Source organism: Cnephaeus nilssonii, assembly GCF_951640355.1.
Source record: "Cnephaeus nilssonii genome assembly, chromosome: 7".
In the NCBI taxonomy this organism is placed as follows: Eukaryota; Metazoa; Chordata; class Mammalia; order Chiroptera; family Vespertilionidae; genus Cnephaeus; species Cnephaeus nilssonii.
In genome coordinates, this window is record NC_137078.1 from 76949063 (window position 1) to 76971539 (window position 22477).

Below are 22477 nucleotides of genomic sequence, written 5' to 3' on the forward strand. Positions count from 1 at the left end.
TGACTCGACACGGTTAGCATTAGAATAAAGGAATCGAGAAAAAAGCAAGCGAGTGCAAAGGGTTAAACCTTGTTTATTTGGCCCGTGTTAGCCTTTGAGTTTGACATTGCTTGTTGTACAGTATGGTTGGTCAGTAGTAAGAGATAAGGCCAGAGAAATAGGCAGGAATTAGATCATCAAGGGCCTTTTTGTTAAGTTTGGGTTTTATTTAAAGGATCCTAGAGGTCTTTGAAGGGCCTATGAATCAAAGATGTGATAAAATGACACGCTCAGACTTTGGGTTTAGTTTAGGAAAATCACTCTGCTGGTGGAAAGAGATAGTAGACCACGGCAGTAGATCAGGCCAAACAACAATGCCTGCACCTAAGCAGTCAGGATGAATAAGAGGGCATAGTGTTGGGGAGTAGAAGGGAAATGATAAGGTTTGGGGGGGGGGGGGTGCGGGTTGCAGAAAGAAGCAAGAGAGCAGTAGTCTGGGATGTCGTCCAGATTTCTAGCCTGGGACTGTGCACGGAGATAAGTCTCCGAAGTGGAAAGTGGCTTTGACATTAGACAGGCCCGCATTCAAATGACCACTCGTTAACTCCATGAGCTCGAGTCCGTGAATTAAACTTCTGTGAGCCTCTATTCCTCCTCTTTAAAATGGGGTTAATAACATTTGTTGTGTTATTCTGTAAGACCTTTCAGGAGCCAAAATACTAGTATTTTTATGAATAATCAATAAAGCACATATCACAGAGCTCATTAGGTAACAGAAACTATGCTTTTCACCAAGAAGAGGGCTAGTTAGGAAGATGACTGGTTTGGACAGGTTGAGTGTGTGGTGTCTGTAAAACGTCTGGGCAGTCGATGGACATGGAGTTCAGAAGTCAGGACCAGAGATACTGATTTGGGGATCATAGAATAAAGGCGTGGCCAGGAGCAGCCTTCAAACAAAATGAAATGGCTCGGGTAGAGTATGTGAAAGGAGAGGAAAAAGACAGTTCTTTGTGAGATCTGATTTGTAGTTTCTCCCAACCAACCCTCTTTCTAAGACCCACCCTGGACATGGAACAAGAGTATGTGCCTCTGAGTCAGGGGTGTTGAGAGCCACCAGGTGAGGAGAGTGGACTGGGAATGGCAGCCTTGGGATGAGGCTGACCGCTCTGTGGAAGTTTTCCTGGGCTGGCTGACACCTGCCCCCAGTGAAGAATACAGTGAAGGCAGCAAACACAAGTGGGTTGGGGGAATGGGCAAAGAGCAGATTGCTTGTGAAAAATGCAGTGCTCACAAAGCTAGAGCTCTTATTCCTTCCAGGTCCCTGTCTTCTTGCTGAAGCTACTCTGCTGTCCCACAGGAGCCCCGTAGAAGCCTGAGCAGGGAAATTTGGCACTTAGTAAGGTTAGCACTTTTAGAAAACTGAGGAAATAACTCCATCCTCTGTCTCTCTGGTTTCCCAGCCTCCTGATTACATCCATGGGGCATATCAAGCTCACTGACTTTGGCCTTTCTAAAATTGGCCTCATGAGTCTGACAACAAACTTGTATGAGGGCCACATTGAAAAGGATGCCCGGGAGTTCCTGGACAAGCAGGTAAGGAAGGATGGTTGAGACTTTGGGGGTTGAATTCCAGGCCTCAGAATAAAGACGCGGGGGGGGGGGGGGGTGTATACTTACCCTGTAGGTATGTTAAGACTGGGAGCTCCTATCTTTTTCATCTTTTGATTCCAGGGAAGCATTGAGATAGGTCACACATTTAGAAAATAGGGTGGAACAGAGAATTATCCTATTTGATAAAACCCTAGTGTGCAAATCGACTAAATGGCAGAACAACCAGTCGCTATGATGCTCACTGACCACCAGGGGGCAGACGCTCAACACAGGAGCTGCTCCCTGGTGGTCAGTGCACTCAGCCAGAAGCCGGGCTCACGGCTGGCGCAGGGGTGGTGGCGGGAGCCTCTCCCGCCTCCGAGGCAGCGAGGCAGCGAGCCCGGCTTTTGGCTGAGTGGTGCTCACGCTGCTCAAGCTAGAAGCCCTGAGCTGGGCTCACGGTGGCAAGCGCAGCAGCAGTGGAGCCTCTCCTGCCTCCACGGCAGTGCTAAGGACCCCTTGGGGGTATCTGCCGAAGGGTCCTGGACTGCAAGAGGACGCAGGTCCGGCTGAGGGCCCGCCCCCCCCCCCCCCCCATGTACGAATGTCGTGCACCGGGTGCACCGGGCCTCTCGTCCTATATAATAAAAGCCTAATATGCTAAGTATCCCACCCTTCAACCAGTCGCTATGACATGCACTGACCACCAGGGGGCAGACGCTCCAACCGGTAGGTTAGCTTGCTGTGGGGTCTGGCCGATCAGGACTAGGCAAGACGGGCCAGACACGCCCTGGAGCCCTCCCGAGGTCTCTCCCTGGCCCTGATCATGTACCAGTGGGGTCCCTCAGCCTGGCCTGTGCCCTCTCACAATCCGGGACCCCTCAGGGGATGTCAGAGAGCTGGTTTCGGTCCAATCCCCGCAGGCCAAGCTGAGGGACCCCACTGGTGTACAGATCCGTGCACCGGGCCTCTAATATAGATATAAAATCCAAAATCATCTTCCTCAGAGTTTGGAGAAAATGGGTCATATGACCATTGACACTCAGACTGGTGTGAGGTCCATTCTGAACCTCCTGGCTCAGTCAAGAGCAAGGCTCCCCTGGAGCTGCTGTCCTTGGGTAATTAGGAGATACATAAACTCGCCCCACCAACAGTTTCAACTCTGGTACCATGGTTGATTTTGCTCATTAACCAAGTTAGCTGAGTCTTTAGTCATTTTTCTCAGACTTTTTTCTCCCAAAGGTGGGAATCACCACCCCTCCAGCTGTCATGCCAGGGAACTGCCTCAGGACGCTGAGTCAGCCTGGTTTCTCTGTGCCCAGGTATGCGGGACTCCGGAGTACATCGCGCCTGAGGTGATTCTGCGTCAGGGCTATGGGAAGCCAGTGGACTGGTGGGCCATGGGCATAATCCTGTATGAGTTCCTGGTGGGTTGCGTCCCTTTCTTTGGAGACACTCCGGAGGAGCTCTTTGGGCAAGTGATCAGTGGTAGGTACCATCACCCTGGCCCACGGGGAGGCAGAGTCTGGATCCACAGAAAATGATTTACGCATGCACCTGTGAGGCTTAGGGTTCTTGTCATGTATGCTTGCCTCTTAGTTGTGTGTGTGCACAGCCACCCTGTGTGTATCACCTGGGGCTTGTTCTGGTTTTGTACCTGTGTTGTCTGTGTGCGTATCCTGTGAGTGTGAGTTTTGTGTGGGCATGAACGTGTGTCTGGACTGTAAAGGCAGGAGGAGTTAGAGCTTCAGGGAAGTCATGGCTTTGCAGTGCCCACCCTGGACCAGAAAGCAAGCCATGCTCGGGGGCGTGCGCTCTGGGAGGATAGGAACCTAAGGAATTGGGGTCCCGGGCAAGCTTTCAGGGATTCTGAGCTGAGCCCTTTATGCTTCCCTACCCTTCTACCCGAGGACCCTCTTCTCCATCTCCCACTCTGCCTACAACTTCTGAGGCCCTTCTCTCACCCACTCCCTTTCTTCTCACCCGCGCTGACCCTTCAGATGAGATTGTGTGGCCTGAGGGGGATGATGCATTGCCGCCAGATGCCCAGGACCTCACCTCTAAACTCCTCCACCAGAACCCTCTGGAGAGACTGGGTACAGGTAGGACAGGCCCCACTAAACTTTTTCATCACATGGAAGGGGGAAGTGGGAGGCTGAGTCCACGCAACCAGGAGGGTCAGGCTTCAAGTGTGAGTAGTGCCTCTGGGTCCTGAAACTCGCTCTGCTCCTCTGGGCAGAAGATCTGGGAAGGGGTTGGAGCTGAGGCCTCCAGGCCTTGCTTCTTGAGGTCTGGGTTTTCCCTGGGCTCCACCTGCTCACCCGTCCCCTTGCCCGTGCCCCCCGTCCACAGGCAGTGCTTGTGAGGTGAAGCAGCACCCCTTCTTCACTGGTCTGGACTGGACAGGACTTCTTCGCCAGAAGGCTGAATTTATTCCCCAGCTGGAATCGGAAGATGATACCAGCTACTTTGACAGTAAGGCCACGATGGGTCAGGAGGATTAGGGCTCCTAGCTGCTTTTTCAGAAATACCCATGCACTCTGGCCTTGGCATGGGGAGAGCAACTTCTCCAGGCCCTCCTGAGGTTTGTTAGGGTCAAAAGGAGGCCACCACCAGTGGCCTCTGAAGGGGACTGTCCTCTGTTTGTCTGACCCAGCCCGCTCAGATCGGTATCACCACGTGGACTCAGAGGATGAGGAGGAAGTGAGTGAAGATGGCTGTCTTGAGATCCGCCAGTTCTCTTCCTGCTCTCCCAGATTCAGCAAGGTACCATGAGGCAGGCCCCGACTGGATGGGGCAGGCTGGAGGATTGGAAGAAGAGGACCTGTCCAGGGTCATGCCTGGGGCAGGCTGGGGAAGAGGTGATGGGGCTTCCTCGGGAAAAAGAGGAGGAAAGGCTGGGCCTGCGTATGATAGATACTTCTAGAACCACTCCAGGGGTGAGGCCAGAGGAATCGCTATTTCCTTGAACATTGAAGGGTAGGTATAGGGGATGTACGGGGAGCACCCATTCAGATTCCTGGGGATCGGGTGCAGGGACATTTTTGCTCCTTAGGTTGTCCGTTGGAGCCTGTCCCCAGCACGTCTTCTGTGCCCACAGGTGTACAGTAGCATGGAGCGGCTGTCACTGCTTGAGGAGCGCCGGACACCACCCCCCACCAAGCGCAGCCTGAGTGAGGAGAAGGAAGACCGCTCAGATGGCCTGGCGGGGCTGAAGGGTCGAGACCGGAGCTGGGTGATTGGCTCCCCTGAGATGTGAGCACCCAGAGCTCACCGAGTGGGCAGCACAGCCATCCTTCAGTTGTCACAGATTGTGGGCGGGATTCAGATGCTGGGGAGGAGTGCTAGTGGCAGTGAGGGGGCGTCCACAAGAGCGGCTCCTCGGGCACGTCTGAGAAGAGTTCTGTGAGACCCTAAGGAAGCCTGGGCTGGAGGAGGGAGACCCTCAGGGCCATCTCACCGTGAGCCTGGTGTCTTGCAGATTGCGGAAGCGGCTGTCGGTGTCTGAGTCCTCCCACACGGAAAGTGACTCCAGCCCTCCACTGACGGTGCGACGTCACTGCTCAGGCCTCCTGGATGTGCCTCGCTGCCCCGAGGGCCCTGAGGAGGCTGCCAGCACCCCCAGGAGGCAGCAGCAGGAGGGCATATGGCTTCTGACACCCACGTCTGCAGAAGGAATGTCTGGGCCTGTCCCTGAACGGCCAGCGGAGCAGCAGCTGAAGCTGGATGAGGAGCCTGCCGGCCAGAGCAGTGGTTCTAGTCCAGGTGTGGCCCAGCAGGTGGCCAAAGGGCCCAGGCTGGACCATAGTACAGGGAGGCAGGGAAGGGCAGCTCGGCTGCATCGCAGGTCTCATTGCTCATTTGGGCCCACAGCCATGGAGACTCGAGGCCGTGGGACCCCACAGCTGGCTGAGGGAGCCACAGCCAAGGCCATCAGTGACCTGGCAGTGCGCAGGGCCCGCCACCGGCTGCTCTCCGGGGACTCTGTAGAAAAGCGCACCACTCGCCCCATCAGCAAAGTGATCAAGTCTGCCTCAGCCACAGCCCTGTCCCTCCTCATTCCTACAGGTGAGGCCTTGGGGAACTAGGATAAAACTCACAGGAAGGGCCTTAGAATCTCTGTGGGCCTGTGCAGGAGTCTGCACAGGGTGGGTGTGTCTGTGCATTGTATGTTGAGCAGGTATCTGAGAGACTGTGTCACTGTTGTCCCTTTGTTATGGAACTACAGGTCTCTAGTTTAAATATGTATGAAGGGTTTATATGGCCCCTGGTCCATATAAGCAAGCACTCAGTAAATGCCAGCTGCCCTTCCATCACCTGCTGGGGTCTGAGACGGCTCGGATACAGGAGGGGCTTTGCTGCTCAGAGGCTGTGGGGAGCACATACCTGAGCTAAGGCTCTGTCTCTGGCGAGGGCTGTGTGGGATCAACAGCCTTGGCGGGGGCTGATCTGGGATCTTTGCCAGGTTCCCCTGACCCACTAAGTCCTGGTTTCTCATTCTCCAGAACACCACACCTGCTCTCCCTTGGCCAGCCCCATGTCCCCACATTCCCAGTCATCCAACCCATCATCCAGGGACTCTTCTCCAAGCAGGGACTTCTTGCCAGCCCTCAGCAACTCGAAGACCCCCATCATCATTCACCGAGCTGGCAAGAAGTATGGCTTCACCCTGCGGGCGATCCGTGTCTACATGGGCGACTTGGACGTCTACACTGTGCACCACATGGTGTGGGTATGTCCGGCCATCCAGACCCATTGTCTCCCAGCTTCATCACTCCTCTACCTTCCCCTTACCAGGGCCTGCCTGTCCCTGCCCACACTACCCTCAGGCGTCAGGCTCGGGCTCCAGGCTGATAACTGTTCTCTCCCTGGGGCAGCACGTGGAGGATGGAGGTCCAGCCAGTGAGGCGGGGCTTCGTCAGGGCGACCTCATCACTCATGTCAACGGGGAGCCTGTGCATGGACTGGTGCACACTGAGGTGGTGGAGCTGATCCTGAAGGTTAGTGCTAGGTGTGCTGCCTGCTGTGGTCGACCCCAGCCGTGGAGTCTGTGACTGGCCATAGGGGAGTAGGAGTCGAGTACACGTACACCTGGCACTCACTGAGTACAGGTGCACGTACACACAGAATTTGGGTACGGCCATAGTGATGCGTTTTCGCTGGAAGGCACCACCTTCACTGCCCAAGGCCCCGTGATACTCTGGGCCTTGGTAGGATTGGAGAGCAGGACAGGTAAGCCTCTTCTCTACCTTCTCAACCCAAACTACTTGGGCTCCAGTCAGAGCCATTTGCTAACCTGTGAAGAGAAGACAGGTCTGTGGTTCAGACATGTTGATGCAGGGACAAAGGCTAGAGCTGTGGTCTAGCCATGCCCAGGGGTAGGAGTTGGATCAAAAATATGGCCACTACCTTAGCCTGGGCTCATGTTCTGGTCCCCAGAGTGGAAACAAGTTGTCTATTTCAACAACTCCCCTGGAGAACACATCCATTAAAGTGGGGCCAGCACGGAGGGGCAGCTACAAGGCCAAGATGGCCCGAAGAAGCAAGCGGAGCCGGGGCAAAGATGGGCAAGAAAGGTGAGCCAGACTTGGCCCAAGGGTCTGCTCTGGGCCAGTATATGGTGCATGTGTGTGCTGTGCCCTGTGCACCAAGTCAGACAGCTTTGACTCTTGTCTCTGCAGCAGAAAAAGGAGCTCCCTGTTCCGAAAGATCACTAAACAGGCGTCCCTGCTCCACACCAGCCGCAGCCTCTCTTCCCTTAACCGCTCCTTGTCATCAGGAGAGAGCGGGCCCGGCTCTCCCACACACGGCCACAGCCTTTCCCCCAGATCTCCCACTCAGGGCTACCGGGTGACTCCTGATGCTGTGCATTCAGGTAGGAAAGGCTCTCTGCAGATCGCAGACAACCCCTGGGAGGTAGGAAAGCGCCTGGGCCCTCTGGTTCTCATGAGTCCCACTCTGAAACTCTCATTCAACCCACCCCCTGGAAGATCCAACTGTCTTGGGGAGGAGGTGACGGGTGGAGGGTGACTTCATGTCTATGGCCTGGGCTCTGGTTCGCCAATGGGGTAACCTTGATACTCCTGGGACATTCCAGAGCTAAGCACTGCCTTGCCCCTCAGTCATTTCTAACAGCTAACATTGCTCTCTCTGCTTTTGTCTGTTTGTGCAAAGTGGGAGGGAATTCGTCACAGAGCAGCTCCCCCAGCTCCAGTGTGCCCAGCTCTCCAGCCGGCTCTGGGCATACACGGCCCAGCTCCCTGCACGGTCTGGCACCCAAGCTCCAACGGCAGTACCGCTCTCCACGGCGCAAGTCAGCAGGCAGCATCCCACTGTCACCACTGGCCCACACCCCTTCTCCACCACCAGCAGCTTCACCCCAGCGCTCCCCATCACCCCTGTCTGGCCATGGAACCCAGGCCCTCCCCACCAAGCTTCACTTGTCGCCGCCCCTAGGCAGGCAACTCTCCCGGCCCAAGAGTGCGGAGCCTCCCCGCTCACCACTACTTAAGAGGGTGCAGTCAGCTGAGAAACTGGCGGCTGCACTTGCTGCTTCTGAGAAGAAGCTAGCCACTTCTCGAAAGCATAGCCTTGACCTGCCCCACCCTGAGCTAAAGAAGGAACTGCCACCCAGGGAAGTCAGTCCTCTGGAGGTAGTTGGGACCAGGAGTGTGCTGTCTGGGAAGGGGGTGCTGCCAGGGAAAGGAGTGCTGCAGCCTGCTCCTTCACGAGCTCTAGGCACCCTCCGACAGGACCGGGCCGAGCGGCGAGAGTCACTGCAGAAGCAGGAAGCCATCCGTGAGGTTGACTCTTCAGAGGATGACACTGATGAGGGGCCTGCGAACAGCCAAGGTGTGCAGGAACCAAGCTTGGTACCTAACCCAGAAGTGGGCCAGGATCCGCCCCTCAGAGGAGCAGGAGAGGGGGAGGAAGAAGATGCCTTCTTGCCCAGGGACCCCCGAATGGAAGGCCCTGGTGACCCCCAGAGGAAGCTTGGGATCCTGCAAGTCTTTGAGGAGGCTGCCAGCTCCTTGTCACCAACTCCCAGCCTGGGTGGGGCTGGACCCACAGACCCCATCCCTCCTGAAGGCTGCTTGAAGGCCCAGCTCCTCCACACCCAGGCACTAACAGCACTTTGTCCCAGTTCTTCAGGACTCATCCCCACCAGTGGCCCCCCTGCCTCCTCCACTCCTGGAGGGCCAGGCCCATGGTCCTGGAAATTCCTTCTTGCGGGCCCTGAGGGGGCATCCATAAGCAGAAAGGCAACAACAGCAGGTGGGTTGGTCAGCTCCCAGGATTTGGAAGCCACAACTCCAGCCCATCCTGAGAACCTGTCTCCTAGGCAGGAGGGGAAGTCATGGCCACCCAATGCCGCTGGACGGGCCCACCCTTGTGAGCTTTCCAGCCAAAGCTGGTGCTGGGAGCCTGAGTGTGCACAGAGAGAGAAGGAGGAGCCAGCCCTGGGCATCACCACAGTGCCTGAGGCCTCAGGTGACAGGAGGGAGAACCTTCCATGCAGAAGCTGCCCCCTCGCCCAGGAGCCTGGGCCCAGCCTGCTCCAAAGGAGCCGAGACCCAGGGGCCCCTCACAAGCATCAGGACTTGGCATTGGCAACCAATGAGCTTTTAAAGCAAACATAGCAGTTGTCTGCCATTTCTTAACTCAGATCTGTATAATACATGCTCTTAGAAAACATCTTTATGTCTTTGCTTGCTTCTTTCCTTCAGTCAACACAAATGTAACTCAAAGTCCTATGTTATTGCTGGTAATAGAGTGACAAACAGTATCTACTGTCAGGAGAGGGGCCTCTAACCCACCCTGGCTTCCCAGAGATTATGACATCTGAGCTCAAACTTGAAGGATAGGTAATAGGTAGTAATTTGCTGGGTTAGAAGAGTAGGAATTAGTGTAGGGTTGTCCAGGCAGAGAGTATAGCACTTAACCATATGCCTGGTATATTCAAGGAACCAAAAGTGGAAATGGGTGTAGTGAGTTAGGCAAGAGTCATAACTGATAGTCTTGTCTGTAGGTAATGAAGAACCCAAGAAGGCCACATACTGATATGCCTGCTTTATAGATAAGGAACTCAGGTTGTCAGATATTAACAAAGTCATATAGCTTGAGCAGAGCTAGGATTAGAACCTAGACATCTCTTGACTCTAGAACCCACATGTCTATACCAAATTAGAATGCCTCAGCCAGAAAATGAAGAGGAAAGGTGGAGGGAGGTGAAGAGTTTAACTTGGTACTTGGGGGACATCCGCAAGGTACCTAGATGTATGTGTCTCGAATGCAATAGAGAGATCTAGACTGATAGAAAATTGAGAGCCATTAGTGTATCAATAAGGGAACATGTGTAATTCTTTCAACAATAATTATTTAAAAAAGAATATCAAGCTGGGGGGGGGGGGGAACCAGCAAAAAATTAAAGAATTATATACTGAGGAGCACAAGCATTTAAGGCAAAGAAAGACTTAGAAGCAGCAACCAGAGGGCACCATAAAATCCAAGAGAGGAGTTTTAAAATGGGTGGAGTTACTTGGTAAAATGCTGGGATGCCAGGTGAGATGAAAATGGAGAACCACCTTCTGTGTTTAGTAATAAGTCATGAATGTTTATAGTCAGTGAGCCCTTCCTGGGCTGTTGTCAGGTAGACCTCTGCACTAGAGATGGACATTGCTGACCTGGGCAGCCCACCTCACCCCACAATGAATAGAACTGCACTGGGTGGGTGGGTGGTGGTCAAGGGAGAGGGGGACATCTGTGGGAGGAGTCAAGGCCTCGCCGGAGCAGGGCTGCGGTGTAGTGCCACGGAAGGCCTTGTGAAACTGCTGTCTTGCACTATTGTCCCATAATCCAATGCCTGGGGCTGAAGGAGCCCTAGCTGGTGTGGCTCAGTGGATGGAGCGTCGGCCTACGGACCAAAGGGTCCCAGGTTCAATTCCAGTCAAGGGCACATACCCAACGTTGTGGGCTTGATCCCCAGTGGGGGTCATACAAGAGGCAGCCAATCGATGATTCTCTCTCATCATTGATGTTTCTATCTTTCCCTCTCTGAAGTCAATAAAAATATATTTTTTAAAAAGAGACCTGGAAACTGGAAAATGCCTCTGGGTCACTGGCTGGGTGTTTCAAGCACCATGCAGCTCTTGGTCACTCTGCATGGGGAAGGCTGTGGCCGCCAGAGGGCGTGCTCTGCCCACAATGCAAAGCCCACAAGTGGGACATTTGGCCCTTCAGCCTTTCTAGTTCCCTCTTGAACTCACTTCTTCCTTCAGTCATTCATTGATAGTCGACCCCTGCACTGGACACTAGGAATAAAGGTAACTGGTTGCCTGAGGGAGTCCACCCCCCATGTACATCAGGATCTGGTTAGAAGCACCACACCATGGGGTGAAGGGGTTGGGGACATGCACAACTTGCAGTAGTTCATGGGAGGGAGGGACTGCCTGCCCCCTTAGGGGGTTGGAAATGGCAGGCAGGAGAGGAGGGTTGGGAGGAGTAGGCACAGAGATGCTAAGCATCCTGTAATGCATGGGGTAAGTGCTAGTGGGGCAGTTGAGAAACTGCCTGATAAGCCTGAGGGGAGTGAGGAGTTTCTGGGAGGTAACCACAGGGAAGTGGTATAAGCAGATTTATGTTTTAGGAAGATCACTGGCTTCATTATAGAGAGGCTCAAATAGAATAAGCAGACCAGAAAGAAAATAGTGTAGTGACCCATTAAGGTGGTCTAGGAGAAAGAGGAAAAGTATAGGGAGTTGGACAGAGATTTGGCAGCCATCAGCAAATAGCTGGTAATTAAAGGCATAGGAGTACATGGGGACTGTACAGAGAATATGTATAAAAGGGAAAAGGCCCAAGACATTAGGAATAACGCAAGGGGAGGGAGCCAGTGAAGAGTAATTGAGGTGGGGAATGAGATCCTGAACTTGGGAGAAACCATGCCATTTTAAGAACTTTATAATTTACCCTAATAGCAATTGGAAGTTATTTAATGGTTTTACACAGTTTCAGATTTGTATTTTGAAAAGACAACTCCAGTTGCTATAATGACAATAGATTTGAGGAGGTCAAGAATGGAAGCGGAGAGGCCTTCTGGTATGGAAGTTGAGATGATAGTGAAGCAGTGGATTGAGAAGCGATACCTTCAATTCTTACAACGTTGGATTTGTGTATGGGTTGATGGGTTTTATTTAGACATGAAGCAGAGAAGTTATCAAGAATAATGACATTTCTGACTTACATAAGCAGCTGAGTTACTTATTCCCATTCACTGAAATAATGGAAGAGAAAGCGGACAATGTGATGACATTATGTGGACAGTATGCTGAATATAAGGTGTACCTCCCAGAAGAGGTCTGAGCAGGAGAAACAGACGGACATATTTAGTCTAGAGATGGTAGATGAATTCATGGATATGGATAGAACTGCCAGGGGAAAAGGCATACTAGAGAAAGCAGCAGGAGTCCAGGAGAATTAAAATGAACAGATTTAGGAGTAAAACTAGATGAATGAGTTGTCATGGAGCCAATGGTAGAGTTTTTCCTGGAGAAGGGTAGTCAACAGTGATGGTTATTGAAGACATGAAGGAAAGTAGTTTCAAGTAATGGTGGAAACTGTATTGAAATGCTTAAGGAGGTGAGGCAATAAAGACAAATGTAGACAATTTTGTGAAACTGCTGTCTTGCACTCTTGCTGAGCCTAACAAGGCCCTCTTCTCATGGATATTGTGCCGCAGTCCCATGGATATATAAAACAAGCACGCAGTCAGTACCTGAAAAGACTATCTCTCCTCGGTGGAGTTGTCAGAGGCTGAGTCTGGACTGTTGGAGGCCATTTGTCCACCTGGAGAGAGCCTAAACACAAAGTGAAACCAAGCATGAGCCAGCATAGCAGAGATGGAGATATGGTGCTTAGGATATTTGAGGCCCATAATCAGATTTTCCAATTATATTAGCCAATAAAGGCCATGTTCAAATGTCAGTGGATGATTCAACTGAGAGGAAACAATGTTGAAAGAATTGCTAACTGATGATGGGAGGTTACTGAGAAGGTGAGAGAAAACAGAACCCAACGGCTACCTTTTGTAATTTAATAGGTGAACAGGAGGGTTTTGTGAATACAGATAGGTTTGTAGATTTGGTGGTAAGAAGATAAGGGAATTCATAACCAAGCATGTTTTCTCTGTAAATAAGAAGTTAGCAGTATCTGTGGGATGCTGAAGTTCCTAGTAGAGATATCCAGCCAGCAGGTGGAGTACAGAAGAGAGGACTGGACTGAAGATAGGAATTTGAGGTCCTTTGTAGAGTGGAAGCAACTCTTGGGATTCGGGGAAATAATCCATAATTCCTAGCAGTGGCCTTGGGGGTGCTATGTAGCTAAAATGTAGTGAGGGAGGTCACAGGCAAGGTCATTTAGAACAAGGAAACTATTCCCTTACCTGATCTGATGTGTAAGTCAGTGCACATCCATGGGGCCTGAGACATGGATGAGAACTGCAATGTTCTGTGCAAGCAGAGGTCATCACTTTGTTGACTGTTCCCAACACATAGGAACCTCAACCAAGTGCCCGGCAGAATGGTGACAAGGGCCTGGGGCAACAAGAGGACAAATGGTAAGCCTGAGCCCGTTTCCCCTGCCTCCAAAATAGAATGTGGAAATACGTTTATTTCCAGGCAGAAAGATGTGATGAGAATCAATAAACTGGGCTTTCTAATCGTCAGGAATGGGGAGAGGAGGAAATGTCTCTCAGATATAACTTTCCCAGATGAGTTTCTGAGTCTCCCTGTGTCCTGTGTCGGGCTGACAGGATTCTGGCTTCATACCTGTTTGGGTCGACTTTCTCCTCTTCAGGGATAGAAGTGCTTCTGGTGGCCCCAGTTTGTTTGCAGGACCAATCTTTTGATGCTCAGAGAAGGTTTGGAAGTTTCAGGGCTTTTCAACACCCCAGACCTCTTCCCCTTGCTCCTAGCCCCAAACCGCCTCCCTCTATAGCACGAGGACAAAAAGGTACTTTATTGAAATGTCTTTATTGCATTACTGGAGCAAGTTGGTCAAACTGTCCCCTCTTGGGGAAAGGTCCAAAACAAAAAGACCAAAAAGTATCTCCCCCATCGTCCCCCCACCCTCCCCTACAACTGCACAGCAATGTCTGAACACATCTGGTGACAAGAACAATTTGCAAAAGTGGTCTAGGAACTACATTATGAACTGTCCCAACACAAGACATATAGTTGGCTTCCTTGTGAATCAGATATTTTTACGTAAACTACATGAATTTTTTTGACTACATCAAAGACAACAGAATAGGTTTTTCACAAGTAACAACAGGGCACCAAAGTCACATGCTGGAATCTGTAAGGAAACAAGGTTGTCACAAGTGGCTGGAGCTGGAGCAAGGCTGAGCCGTTGGCAGCAGAGGGCCCAGGCAGACCCCCATCTGGACCCTCTGCTCTGAGGCCACTAAAGCCTCACAGAGGACTACTCTGGAGTCTTAACTGGCAACAGAGATCACCCTGAAAACCAGGAATTGCCCAGATGCAATTCTTGGCCCAAGAGGACCCAGGAGGCTGGTTCCTTGCAGAAACCCATGGAAGACACCATATTGGCTCTCAAAAAAGCGTTCCCGGAGCACATGAGGCCCAAAATGACTGGGAGGTCCCATCAGGGCTTGGAGATGAAATGGGGCAGGAGAGTTATTAGGAAGTCCTCAACCTTGACTAAATCAGCAATAAGGACACAGCTACCCTGTAGAGGCCTGAGCCATGGCCAACGTTTAGCATCTATGGCCTGGTGGAGACAGAACATTGTTCAGTGATGAAAGCTCCATCTGGAATAGATGGGCCTAGGACCTGTGTCCAGTCAGCCCCAAGCTGCTTCCATGTTGGTAGCTGGCTTCTCTAGCCAGGAAAGCAATGGGCCGCTCTGGTCTTATTCTGTCTCTTTACCCTCTGCCTCAGTGAGGATGCAGTTAAGATGCCATAAAAGAGCATCCCAGGACACAGAGCTAGACTCACACGGAGGCCAAGGCTTGCTGCCTAGACCACAGAGTAAAGAAGCAGCATACTACCCCTCCACATGGTTAGTCGACTGGTCCCTATGCCATTTCCACTGACTCATTAGGATCAAGCAATTCGTGGCAAAGAAGACACTTTTCAATTTCTCAAATGATCCCTGGGTCTTAGTCCCCACAAAGCAACAAATTCGAGAATGAAAAACAGGAAAGAAACAAAAAGTGAAGGAATGTAGGACTAAAAAAGAGCAGCCCTTCTCCACAAGCCAGCAGCCCAAGTGCAGATAATAGATGATGCTAGCTCTCTCCCTGCACACCCTTAACATCTGCCTGACAAGGAGCAACATTACAGTTGTGTATCCTTATCCCCATTTTCATTTAAGACATTCCGGATACTAAATTTTAGTACCAGAAAGGAGGGACTCCTTGCACCCAATCTTGAGCAACTAACCGTGTAGGCAGGTTCAACACCAGGTGCAAGGCTACCGAGGTGTGTCTAGCAGCAATCAGCCTGCCATTACCCTAAAACTTGCAGCAAGATTTCAATCTGGCAATTTGGGGAAGGGATGTACAGTTCACACAGTTAAGGGCTTAAGTCAGAACAGAGACACTGAAGGGACTTCATTTGTCTGCCTCATCCAATCTGGAACTGCAACATAACCAAGGAATAGCCAAAGATATGTCCTTTCCTTCCTATCCTCATCTATGTCTAATTTCTGTCATAGTCCTAAATGCTCAGGAAAAGCAATATGTTTCTTCCATCCCCAAAACTAGAGCTTTCCTAGCTGTAAGCCTAAGTACCAAGACCCAGATACTGGCTTCTTGTGTAGCTCAGCCAGGACGCCTGACTGCACAGCTTTGGGCTCAAACAGCTGACTCACTCTGAGCCTATTCTGGTTCCAGGACTGGCTCAGAGGCAGCTGAATTCTATTTGTCCAATGAGTGTCGACTGCTGGGGGAGGGCATAATGGAGGTAGGAGGAGATGCCTGCCTCCAACTCCATTTGCCTAGCTCCACTCAGCTGGAAGGCTTAAACACATGGAGCAGAAGATCCTGGCCTAAAATCAGGACAGTCTGTGCACATCATCTTAATGGCAGGATCACAGAAAAGGCAAAGAGAAAAGCCTCCAGATGGTTTTTACTAACAGTCTGAACTCCAAACCATCCTATCCTTTCCTCACAAAAATATGGAAGCACATGGGTAATGTGGTATGACCCTTGCCCTGGACACCGGAGCTCCTGGGTCTGTGATGTACTGAGGTCCCTGCCCCCCATCTGGTCCCTTACTGCTACAGCCTTAGCAACCTATGAATGCCCTGAAGCCCTACCCAGCAAAGGACAGGGGTGAGTCATTAACATGGTCACTGTTTCTGCAGGGCCTTTAAACTTGGGGAAGCACATATAAGAATATTGTTCTATATCATTATTTGGTATATCAAGCCATCTAAAAGCACTGGATTGCACCTTTTCTTTACTCATACAAACAAGTTACAAAGGTTTCAAACAACAGATCATTCTTTAGGCTAAGGAAACACCACACAAGCACCAACTTCATTTTATGATTCAAAGCTTACCATGCCTACAAAAAGAACACTATTCCTCACCTCAGAGAAACAAGGGCAGGGCAGAAGGGTTCCACTGACCAATTTAGTGTTTGCTAAAACTAACAAATTCTAGCTTTCCTTTTATTTTCAAGTTTCGGTACAGAAGTGTGCATTCAGACAGGAGTGCTGCCTTCTTCCATCAGACCTTAGTCCTATAACAAACATTGTTTTTCTGGGATCAATTTGGTTTCTAAACAATGCCATTTTAGAGGGAGGAGCTATGAGACGCTGATGTCTAAGTTATGTTAATTAAGAAACACAGGACCTGCAGTTGAAGGGTTTTTACCCCTTAACTGAGAGTCTGTAGATGAAATCCCAAGCCTCCCCATTCTCCTTTGGTTGTCTTTTTCACTGAATGCCATTCTACCACAGAACCAAAACAACCTTCTCTGGGAGGAAGTTAAGAGAGACTGCCAGATCAAAACAGAACTCCCCACAGAGCCACACCCATCACATTCTCAGAGTTGAAGACCCAAAGAGGATATGGACTCTACAGAAGCTTCCAGATATAACCCCTCACCACCTCAAGCCTAATGTATTCTGTTGAGGGTGCTTGGCTAAAAGAAAACAACACAAAAAAAACCCCCAGTGAAACAGACTTCCCAAAAAACCACATCTGCTTCCAGCTTCCTATGCTAGTGCAGCAGCACAGCTGGGTCCCAAAGACCCATAGGCCCCTTACACCCTCTCCTGACCGCTGCTGCTCGGCCTCCACTTCACATTCACAGAATCACTTCTTGTGCAAAACAAGCAGTCTACGTAGAAAGAATGCCCTCATAGTCTAATAAAACTGTAGAAAAAAATGCTAGAGAGCCACCTCTCTTCCCACTCCCACTTTATCTGCAGAACGAGGGCATCTGTGCGTGGACAGGGTAGGCAAGCCTGACGTTGAGGGAGTCGTTGTGCTGCACGAGGGATGTCTGCTGGTAGTGGAGCACCAGCTCCTTCAGCGAGCTGTACAGGTTGTAGGGCTCCGCAAAGCCATAGCCCCGGGCGGTGCTGTAGATCACACAGTGCTTCACTTCCCCATCGGCACTGCAAGATACAACACAAACACCACGGAATTAAGGCGGGAAATGATAAAGGGATCCCAGAAGCCTGACAGCAACTGTTTTGTAGAGGAGGCGCAGAAATGTTTCTTCTCAACCAAGTTGGTAAAATGGTACATCCATGTGTGTCTCCATAACTCCCTTACAGACCTGTCACCTCCCACCAAGACCTGGTAGATGGCTCCATGAAGTCACTCACCTTAGGCAAGAATACTGAGAGAAGCAAAACAAACCAAAAAACATTTTTTTAGTGTATAAATCAGTATTTTTTAGAATATTGACAAGGTTGTGCAACAATCACCACTATCTAATTCTAGAATATTTTCATCACCCTAAAAAGAAACCATGTAGCAATTACTCTGTATTCCTCTCTCCCCCCAGGCCCTGGCAACTAACCTATTTTCTTTCTCTATGGATTTGCCTATTCTGGACATCCTATCTAATAATAGACAAATATGCAAATTGACCATACCTCCGACACGCCCACAAGCCATGCCCACCATCCAATCAGAGCGAGTATGCGAATTAACCCAAACCAAGATGGCTACAGCCACAGAGAGCAAGGTTTCCTAGGTAACAGAGGAAGCCAAGCTTTCTGCCTGCCCTTGCCAGGCCTAAGCCTCCACTCAAGCTACAAAGTTTCAATTATAGAAGGTAAACAAATTCAAACAAATGGCGGCAGAATGGAGCTTGAGAGAGCAGGCCAGGGTTGCCGCCGGCAACAGGGGAAGCAAAGCTTTCCGCACACCCTGGCCAGGCCCACCCACTCAAGGCTACAAAGTTTCAATTATAACCCCAACACAAATGGCTGCGGGCCTCGGAGGGAGCCCCAGGCTTGGCTCCGCTCCAGGCTACAAAGTTACAATTGTAGAAGGAAAATAAATTCCAGATACCAGGGCCTCCACTTGCGTTGCCAGGAGGCGTGGCCTGCCTGCAAACCACCACAGGCCCCTCGCTCAGGCCGCCCCACACCCCAAGGGAACCCCCACCTGATCCGGGACGCCCTTCAGGGCAAACCAGCTGGCCCCCACCCCTGTACCAGGCCTCTATCCTATCTAATAAAAGAGTAATATGCAGATTGATCATCACTGCAACACACAATATAGCTGCCCCCATGTGGTCAAAGATCCTGCCCCCATGTGGACACAAGATGGCCACCACAAGATGGCCAGCAGGAGAGGGCAGTTGGGAGGCACCCGGCCTGCAAGGGAGGGCAGTTGAGAAGGACCAGGCCTGCAAGGGAGGGCAGTTGGAGGTGATCAACCCTGCAGGAGAGGGCAGTTAAGGGTGACCAGGCCGGCAGAGGAGGGAAGTTGGGGGCAAACAGGCTGGCAGCAGAGTGGTTAGGGGGTGATCAGGCTGGCAGGCAGAAGCGGTTAGGGGCAATCAGGAAGGCAGGCAGGCAAGCAGTTGGGAGCCAGCAGTCCTGGATTGTGAGAGGGATCCCAGATTGGAGAGGGTACAGGCTGGGCTGAGGGACAACCCCCCTCCGTGCACGAATTTCGTGCACCGGGCCTCTAGTTTCATATAAATGGAATCATATAATATCACACTTTTTGTACCTGGCTTTCACTTAGCACACTATTTTCAAAGTCTCTCATGTTGTAGCATGTATTAGTACTTCATTTTTTCTTATAGCTGAATAAATATTCTATTGTGTGGATATTCCACATTTTGTTTATCCATTCATCAATTGATGGACATTTGGGTTGTTTCCACTTTTTTGGCTATTATGAATGATGCTCTGAACATTGGTGTATGAGTTTTTGTATGGACATATATTTTCAGGTCTCTTGGATGTATATCTAGGAGTGGAACTGCTGAGTCACATGGTTTAGCTTTGTGAGGAACTGCCTAACTGGTTTCCCAAATGGTTGCACCTTTCTATACTCCTGCCAGCAGTGCAAGGGGATCCAATTTCTCCACATTCTTTCCAACACTTCTTATTGTCCATCTTTTTTATTTTATAGTCATCCTAGCGGTATCTCATTGTGGTTTTGATTTGCAGTTTTCTAATGGCTACTGATATTGAGCAACTTTTCATATGCTTATTGACCACTTATATATCTTAAGAAAAATGTATATTTAAATCTTCTGCTCATTTTTAAATTGGGACATTTGTCTTTTTATTAAGAGTTCTTTACGTATTAGACACTAGTTGCTTAACAGATATATGATTTCTAAATATTTTATCTTATTCTGTAGGTTGTCTTTTCACTTTTTTGACAGTTTCCTTTGATGCAATAAAGTTTTTAATTATGTTGAAGACCAATTCATCTATTTTTTCTTTTGGTGTTTGTGCTTTGGATATGTAAGAAACTACTGCCTAACCCAAAGTCATGAAGATTTATGCCTATGTTTTCTCCTAAGTGTTTTACACTTGTAGCTTTTACATTTAGATCTATAATTCATTCTTAGTTAATTATTGTATATAGTGTGAGGTAGGGGTCCAACTTTATTCTTTGCATGTGGCTCACCAGTTGTCACAGCATCATGTTGAAATGACTATTTTTTCCCCACTGAATGGTCTTGAGACCCTTGTTGAACACCAATTGACCATAAATGTAAGAATTTCTTGACTCTCAATTCTGTTCACTGATCTACATGTTTATCCTATTGTCAGTGCCTCACAGTTTTGATTACGATAGCTTTGTTGTAAGTTTTGAAATCAGAAGGTGTACTTCAACTTTTTTCTATTCGTTCAAGATTATTTTAGCTGTTCTGGATCCCTTGCATTTTCACATGAATTTTAGGATCATCTTGTCAATTTCTGCAACAATCCAGCTGGGATTTTTGAAAGGGATTACATTGAACATGTAGACCAATTTGGGAAGCACTGCCATCTTAACAATATTAAGCCTTCTGTTCTATGAACACTGGATGTCTTTCAACTTATTTAGATCTTCTTTAAGTTCTTTCATTGTTTTATAGTTTTCATTATACAGCTCTTGTACTTCTTTTGTTTTAATCCTAGGTATTGAATCATTTTTGATGTTATTATAAATCGTATGTCTTGCCGAAACCGGTTTGGCTCAGTGGATAGAGCGTCAGCCTGCGGACTGAAAGGTCCCGGGTTCGATTCCGGTCAAGGGCGCGTACCTTGGTTGCGGGCACATCCCCAGTGGGGGCGTGCAGGAGGCAGCTGGTCGATGTTTCTCTCTCATCGATGTTTCTAGCTCTCTATCCCTCTCCCTTCCTCTCTTTAAAAAATCAATAAAATATATATTTTTAAAAAATAAAATAAAAAATCGTATATCTTCTTCATTTCATTTTTAGATTGTTCATTTCTAGTATATAGAAATACAGCTGATTTTTGTATCCTAATCTTTTAACTTACAATGCTGATGAACTCATTTATTCTACTCTTTTCTAATCTGGATGTCTTCTATTTCTTTTTCTTGCCTAACTTCCCTAGCTAGAACCTTCTGTGGAATATTTAGAAGTGGTGAGAGTAGACATTCTTGTCTTTTTCCTATTTTAGGGAAAAGCATTTGGTCTTTCACTATTAAGTATGACATTAGCTGTGGGTTTTCATAGATAACTCTTTATCAAGTTGAGGAAGTGCCCTCCTACTCCTAGTTTGTTCAGTGTTTTTTAAAATAAGAGTTGTTGGATTGCCCTAGCTCCGTGGTCGGCAAACTGTGGCTCGCGAGCCACATGCGGCTCTTTGGCCCCTTGAATGTGGCTCTTCCACAAAATACCACGGCCTGGGTGAGTCTATTTTGAATAAGTGGCATTAGAAGAAGTTTAAGTTTAAAAAATTTGGCTCTCAAAAGAAATTTCAATTGTTGTACTGTTGACATTTGGCTCTGTTGACTAATGAGTTTGCCGACCACTGCCCTAGCTGATTTGGCTCAGTGGATAGAGTGTCGGCCTGCAGACCAAAAGGGTCGTTTGATTTGGGTCAAGGGCAGTTGCAGGCTCCTCCCTGGCCCGGACCCTGGTGTTTCTCTCACATCAGTGTTTCTCTGTCTTTCCCTCTCTTTTCCACTCTCCCTAAAAACCAATGGGAAAATATCCTCGGGTGAGGATTAACAACAACAAAAATGTAGGTAGGAGTAAAGATATTTGCCTTGCAAAAAAAAAAAGAGGAGTTGTTAGATTTTGTCAAAGCTTTTTGCATCTACTGAAATAATTGTGTAATTTTTGTCCTTTATTTTATTAACATGGGTTATTGTGTTGATTGATTTATACTGATCCACCCTTGCATTCCTGGGATAATTCCTACTACAATTCTTTTCTTGTGATAACTTTGTATGGGCCCAGCCAGCATGGCTCAGTGGTTGAGGGTCGACCTCTGAACCAGGAGGTCACAGTTTGATTCCCAGTCAGGGTACATGACTGGATTGCGGGCTTGATCCCCAGTATGGGGTGTGCAGGAGGCAGCTGATCAATGATTCTCTCTCATCATTGATGTTTCTATCTCTTTCTCCTTCTCCCTTCTCTAAAATCAATAAAGATATTAAAATAAAAAAAAACTTTGTCTGGGTTTTGCTATCAGGGTAATATTACCCTTATAAAATGAGTTGAAAAGTGTTCTCCCCTCTTCTATGTTTTTGTAAGGGTTTGTGAGGGACTTGTGTTAATTCTTTAAAATTATTTGATAGACTTCACCCGTAAAGCCTACTGGGCCTGGGCTTTTCTTTGTGAATAGTTTTATTTTTTAATTAATATTTCAACTTCTTTACTTGCTATAGTTTTCTTCATATTTCAGATTTTCTATTTCCTCTTAAGTCAGTTTTGGTAGTTTGTGTGTTTCTTGGAATTTGTACATTTCATCTAGATATTTAATTTGCTGGTATATAATTGTTTTATAGTATTCCCTTATCATCATTTTAAATTTCTATAAGGACTACAAGTAATGTCTCCTTTTTCATCCTGATTTTAGTAATTTGTATCTTGTGTGTGTGTGTGTGTGTGTGAATTTAGAGGTTGTCAATGTTGTTGGTCCCAACTTTTGATTTCATTGACTTTCAATTGTTTTTAATTCTCTATTTCATTTCTCTATTTCATCTTTATTATTCCTTTCCTTCTGTTTGTGTGGGCTTAGTTTGCTCTTCTTTTTTGGGGGCGGGTAGTATCTTAAGGTAGAAGGTAAGGCTATTAATTTGAGATCTTTTTTAATAGAAATGTTTATAGTTATAAATTTCCCTCTTAGCACTACTTTCACTGCATTCCATAAGTTTTGATATGTTTTTTCGTTTTTACTCATTTCAAAGTATTTTCTAATTTCCCTTTTCCTT

At 48.7% G+C, this 22477-nt stretch overlaps 2 protein-coding genes across 8 annotated transcripts in view; one reads left to right on the forward strand and one right to left on the reverse strand.

Moving 5' to 3' along the window:
* Positions 1–9262, forward strand: part of MAST2 (microtubule associated serine/threonine kinase 2) — a 163730-nt gene extending 154468 nt beyond the window's left edge. For 3 of the 7 annotated variants that reach the window (XM_079776495.1, XM_079776491.1, XM_079776493.1), the window contains 13 exons: positions 1440–1572; positions 2892–3057; positions 3570–3671; positions 3922–4044; positions 4226–4335; positions 4670–4824; positions 5051–5334; positions 5443–5637; positions 6075–6301; positions 6447–6569; positions 7009–7145; positions 7251–7444; positions 7744–9262. In XM_079776495.1, the coding sequence (XP_079632621.1) occupies positions 1440–1572; positions 2892–3057; positions 3570–3671; positions 3922–4044; positions 4226–4335; positions 4670–4824; positions 5051–5334; positions 5443–5637; positions 6075–6301; positions 6447–6569; positions 7009–7145; positions 7251–7444; positions 7744–9209 (3415 nt within the window). In that variant the 3' untranslated portion in view covers positions 9210–9262. Of the gene's footprint in view, positions 1–1439; positions 1573–2891; positions 3058–3569; positions 3672–3921; positions 4045–4225; positions 4336–4669; positions 4825–5050; positions 5638–6074; positions 6302–6446; positions 6570–7008; positions 7146–7250; positions 7445–7743 lie in introns of all 7 variants that reach the window. The other 4 variants (XM_079776492.1, XM_079776494.1, XM_079776490.1 and 1 more) reach the window with 2 other exon arrangements.
* A 138-nt stretch (positions 9263–9400) lies between these two features.
* LOC307102813 (phosphatidylinositol 3-kinase regulatory subunit gamma) overlaps positions 9401–22477 on the reverse strand; it is a 91155-nt gene continuing 78078 nt past the window's right edge. Inside the window, exon 10 of the mRNA XM_079776496.1 lies at positions 9401–17220. Within this exon, the coding sequence (XP_079632622.1) occupies positions 17022–17220 (199 nt within the window). The 3' untranslated portion in view covers positions 9401–17021. The remainder of the gene's footprint in view (positions 17221–22477) is intronic.